The sequence below is a fragment of the Sinocyclocheilus anshuiensis genome, unplaced genomic scaffold (assembly GCF_001515605.1).
Source record: "Sinocyclocheilus anshuiensis isolate Anshui unplaced genomic scaffold, SAMN03320099.WGS_v1.1 scaffold1463, whole genome shotgun sequence".
NCBI classification, from domain to species: Eukaryota; Metazoa; Chordata; class Actinopteri; order Cypriniformes; family Cyprinidae; genus Sinocyclocheilus; species Sinocyclocheilus anshuiensis.
Genome location: NW_015536784.1, coordinates 312,082 through 317,980, shown reverse-complemented (window position 1 = coordinate 317,980; position 5,899 = coordinate 312,082). Strand labels below are relative to the sequence as shown.

General features: G+C 37.9%; 1 protein-coding gene across 1 annotated transcript in view; it reads left to right on the top strand.

Annotated features, from left to right (window-relative positions):
- Positions 1-644: 644 nt before the first annotated feature.
- LOC107655711 (tripartite motif-containing protein 29-like) overlaps positions 645-5,899 on the top strand; it is a 21,990-nt gene continuing 16,735 nt past the window's right edge. Inside the window, exons 1-2 of the mRNA XM_016443291.1 lie at positions 645-1,205; positions 1,702-1,797. Coding sequence (XP_016298777.1) covers positions 645-1,205; positions 1,702-1,797 — 657 coding nt within the window. The remainder of the gene's footprint in view (positions 1,206-1,701; positions 1,798-5,899) is intronic.

The following is a 5,899-nucleotide window of genomic DNA, read 5'->3' as shown; positions in this document are numbered from 1 at the left end:
GTCTGACTGACGTGCGCTGTATTTATTTGCTATTTACAGTGAACTATTCCTTTAAATGCTGGGGCAAGTTGAAGTAAAAAGGGCCTATTTTTGTCATACAAGGAAGGTTCCTTATTTAAAGATTTCCAATTAATTTCTTTCCCTCAAAATTATGTATTTGCCCCATTTGGGCCCCATTAACTTATAACAATTGTTATGAACGTATAAAGTAAAATTTTACAATGAATTTCTCACCGATTCCAGTTTGTATTAATAGGTTCTTGAAGGACTAAAGGTACTTGAAGGACTAAAGAAAAACTACATCTCATTCTAGCCTAAACTAGAATGTCCAGTTTGTCTGACTTCTATGACTGTGTTGAACAATTGAGAGGCAGTGTAAATTTATAAATCTGTTTCAGAATAAATATTCATACTTTTTGCATAAATAAAGATCAGATATGAACCAATTTATATTTTGATACAGATAAAGTCCTAAAGTCCTAAAGTCCATAAAAATCCAGACCAGGAAATAATGATTTGTTTTGTAAAACATTTCCTTTTGTCATATTTGCATAGAAGCCACTCCCTAGTACTCTCATTCAGTACATAACTTCAAACATAACCTGTTTTACAATGAATCTTTGACTGGGTTTGAAAGCTCCAAAATGGCACAATTTTGTTTTGATGCTGAAAATCCTTTAAACTGTCCGATCTGTCTGAATCTGCTTACGGACCCAGTGACTACATCTTGTGGCCACAGTTACTGTATGGACTGCATTGAGAGATCCTGGGATCAGGAGGTTTCTAAAGGAGTTTACAGCTGCCCCAAATGCAGGACAAAATTCAACCAAAGACCAACTCTCAGCAGAAGCACAGTGCTTGCTGAAATTGTAGATGGAATGAACCAGGAGGATCCAGCTGGCCCTGAAGATGTGCGGTGCGACGTTTGCAAAGGAAGAAAGCTAAAAGCCATCAAGTCTTGTCTGGTGTGTTTGGCTTCTTACTGCCAATCTCACATTCAGCCTCATTATGAGTCTGAAGCTTTTAGAAAGCACAAGCTGGTAAATGCTTCCTCAAATCTACAGCAGCAGATCTGCCCTCAGCATTATAAAGCACTGGAGATTTTTTGTCAAGATGACCAGAAGTGTATATGTGTAGTTTGTTTGGGGGATCAGCACAGTGGACATAAAACAGTCTCAGCTGCAGATGAAATGGATAAAAAACAGGTAAGACAGTGTATATACAGTATGGGATGTTTTCAGGATGCATTATTTTACACAGGGAATTTTTTATAAGAATGTGGGGTTGCTCAAAAGTTGCTCTTGCTTAGCTCATGGAAATTGAAGTGAACTTCTCTCTTAAATTTCTTCAAATATGACCCACAAGCAGTGTTGCTGCGGGTTGAAGCGACACCAATAACGTGATATTTATCCCCTGGAATGTGAATTCCAACCAAAAACGTGTATTTTATGTGTATTTTTACTCCCGGAACGCGATTGGGCTCATTTTGCATAGCAGTCGGGCGGGTTTTGTTGTGAAAACCTGGCAACCCTGCCCACAAGATCCACTTTCTTTAGAGTTTAGTTCTAACCCTAATCAAACACACCTGAGCATGCTAATCAATGTCTTCAGGATCATTAGAAAATCACAGGTAGGTGAGTTTGATCAGGGTTGGAGCTAAACTCTGCAGCGCAATCTTGTTGATTGTAAATCCGTTCACAGGAGGAGCTGAAAATAAAACAGAAGGATTTCATGCAGAAGACTAAGGACAGAGAAAAGAGGGTTCAAACGTTGAAGAAAGCTGTAGAGTCTCATAAGGTAAGTATGACTGACAGCTGGGTTTGAGGCCAGTGTTGCAGTCAAAGTCCCTTTAAGGCAAGTCATTTCACTCAGTAGCCCTCTTTGAAACACCACTCGGGCAGCTATTTCAGTCATCCATGTACAGCGCCTATCTCTTTGAATGGGGAAACATCAAATTCTCCAATACTGTTCACCAAGCTTATGATTAAATTTCATATCTGAAATCACCAATGAAATATGACAACAAATGTCTCATATTCTGTTTATTATGCTCAAAAAGCATTAAAAAGCAAATTTTTCAGGCTGGACCAACCAATGCACATAGACAGTCCTAAGCATGAGTCTTAGAATGCTGACTGTTTCTATAGTAACTGGAGCTTCTAATGACAGCTGCAGCGACATGATGACTTTACCAAATAGTGAATGGATCTTTTATTGAGAAGGCAGGACTTATTCTCCCATTAATATCAGTGCATTTTTGTATATCTAAAGTCCTTGTATATGTAAAGTCTTTGTTGCAAATTAGGCTATTTTGAAAATTCAGGAAAAAAATACAAATACAGGGGTGTGTTTTTGGGCTGCTTTTGTCTCGTACCACAGCCGCAAATGTATGTAGACATAGTTGCACGAATATGTTTTATCAGGGGGGTGCTGTATGGGCGGTTGGGGTTATGCCAGGCAGTGTTGCAGTGGGGGCTTTTAAAGTCTGCATGAAATCAAAATTGACACCATTTACTTTGTTAGAGGACACTGCTAGTCTTCGCTCACTAACACAGATTTAGACAGATTTGTGAACAATATTTGAGAGAAATAGGCCTTTTGTGTACATAGAAAAAGTCTTAGATCTTTGAGTTCAGCTCATGAAAAATGGGGGCAAAAACAAAAGTGTTGCGTTTATAATTTTGTTCAGTGTAATAAAGAACTGGATTGCTCATCATGACGTCATAAAAGTGAATCCTCCGCGCCACCATATTGGTATTCCCTAGTATTCCTATACACTCTATTGAATTAATAGGAAATCGTACAATTTTAATGAGAAAACATCACCTAACAAGTCAGCATTTTTATATCTGAAGTATCCCTGTACATTCTTACAACACAAACGTCCTATGCATGTAAATTTGGTTATTTGTTTAATATCTTATTCATTACAGTAGCAAACATCAGATGAACATGATAAACATCAGACGGACGAGATACTCAACATTCGCATTTCAAATGACAAAGTGCTCATGAAATCTGAATAAAGATTTATGCTTTGTATATTTATGTGTTAATTCGCCTTGTACATTCAAGGTTTATGTAATTACGTTGTTTTTTATTTGTACAGTAGGGTAACTGCAACAGCATCCATTTTGAAGCAGTCAATGATTTAAATGTCAGTTAAATTAATTAATTAAACATACAGATTATTCCTGGAAACTGTAATGCTAAAATGCCATAGAATTTGTGCCATATTGAGGAGTCTGAAATAGATCTTGCTCCCTTAGGAGATAAAATACATGCATCTTAACTTATTCAGAGAAATAACACTGACTGCGTATTCTACGGACTTAAAGACATGAAGCTTTATTTCCAAGATGATGCATGGTAAGCTTTGAATTTAGGGCTGAACGATTTTGGAAAATAATCTAATTGAGATTTTTATTTTTTTTTACCAATATTGTGATTGCGATTTAATATGCAATTATTTTTTTAAAGCTCTTTATGTTCTGTATTATTCAACAAAGACAAGCTATAAATCATTGTATAGTATGACCAACAGAATATTAGATAGATTAAACATAAATGTTCTTTTCTATAGGCCAGGCCTATATGTTACGATGAAATTAGGTGATGCATGAATTGATATGAATGACATTTTTATTTAACAACTACAATCACAGTATATTGACTGATTTGTTGAACTTCCAACCTTGTAAGCATGTAATAATTATGACAACATAAAGCATTGAAAAATGGTGTAAACATTAATATGAAAGTCCGTAACAAATCACATAAACGAAAGTAGATTGCAGAAATATAAAAACAAATCTGTTGCTTTACCACACTTCTTTAGGAAATTCAAAGTCACTGTAATAAACATAGGCCTATGTAAACATGTGGACTGCACGTTTTAAACACTGTCTGTTAACTTTAGACCAGTGGTTTTCAAACTTATTTGGTCGCGCCCCTATAAAAAATATCTGCCCCCCCCTTCCCGAATCCCCAACCCACCTCAGACTACCAAATAATTTCACTAAACATTATGAAAAATTCATGCTTTTTTAATTTAAAAAACCTACAGGGAAAAAACACCTGCATCACTTCAAACATTGAAAAATAGCATAGAGAGAAAAACTGTTGTTTTATTATTCTCTCTCTGTTATTTATTACTGTGGGTTTCATGCTGTCCGCTAAGGCATAGGACACACACAGGCTTTCCTCCTCACCAACGACATTAAACGCCGTGTCTACACCGGACGCGAGCGGCAAAATACAGTAGAACCCATTATAATCAGTGACGCTGTGTACACTGGATGCGGCGCGACACGACAAAACCCGACAATAAACTGATGCCTTGTTCTATTTATGACGTACTGACACAAAGTTAAAATGATTTGCAACAGTCGATTTGTCGCATCCAGGGTAGAGCTGTTGCGGCGCAACGCAACAACTGTAGCGTCCGGTAGACACGGTGAGTGAAGCCAAGAGCAAGATATGCCTCGTCATATTTTCTGCATTTAGCTTTTAAAGGAGACATATTATGCCCCTTTTTTACAATATGTATATATGGTTTTCTGAGAGCACACATCCGAAGCACACGGACAGAAAGCTGCTGTCACAGCATGTGAGTACTAAACTAAGTTCTCATTCACACACGTTTACCTTAAAAACACACGAGCCATGACGTTAGAACTGGTACACCGTTGTCGCTTGCGAAAACACAATAACGGCATGGGAGTAAACTTACAGATTAAGGGGCGGTAATATTATAATAAGATCCATTTGCCACGTCACCAAGGGAGCGAAATCAGACACGCTCGTTTTCTCAGACGCTTGCAGAAAAAGGCTTACCAGAACAAAGTTACAGGGTTAATCTTTCACGTTTTCTTGGTTGGTAGATGCACCGGGGATCTGATTATAGCACTTAAAACCTGATCCATCTCCCATTCTAAGTTACGTCCTTTGGCTGTTTACTGTTTTATTTCTTTTCTTTTTCTGCTGATGGCCCGCACTCAACTTGAAGTAGCGCTGCTAGACCGATCGGTGTGTGTCATCAAAGTACTGCAAGAGCTATAAGAGAGCGTGGACGTCTCCTTATGCTTTCTCTCATCGTACTTTGATGCCATACACCGATCGATCTTCAAGTCGAACTTAAATGTATATTCTGAGAAAATTACAATGTTTTATGACCTTAGATGCATTTAAACCTGTTGTATAGGACTCCAACACAATATTAGGACACTTTAAAAAAAACATATGACCTGCTCTTTAAGTAAAAATTTATTTACATACACTTATCTTAAAAACTAATCTTGTGTGACTGATACGCTTCAAATCGGGTGATTTTAAGTCAGTGTTTTGCTGTCAGTCAATGGTGCTCTCCGCCGGTAGGGAATAGTAAAATGGCTGCTCGAACACTTCCGGTGGCTTCACCTCTGAATGGCAGTTTAGAACGCAATGAGCAATCCAGACATGACCCTTTTAGTGCCGACATCACAATTACATCAAAGCATTAGCTGGAGGCAAAACAAAGGAATGACTGGAAGCGGCCAATACAAACCAGCACAGAGTCGGCTAAATAAGGAGCTTAAAATGTCATCTTTGAGTGTCAGAATCGATGGAGTACAGGCTCCAGTTTGAAATTTTATGGCATACTTGCTGCCATTGCCAGGCAAAAACCGATGACAGCTGTGGTTAAAGGCAGTGGCGGCTCGTGGGTTTTAAAATAGAGGAGGCACACTTGTATTGGTCTGGGATCCCTGTCGATTATTATTATTTGCTTAACAACTTTAAAATGGCTTTTTGGTTGCTTTTAGTCAGAAAACGTAAAGAAAATGACACGCATACAGCAAGATAATATAATTTCACTTACCTGGCCTATCACTTGAAGAAAACATCCATCCCTTCTTAAAGG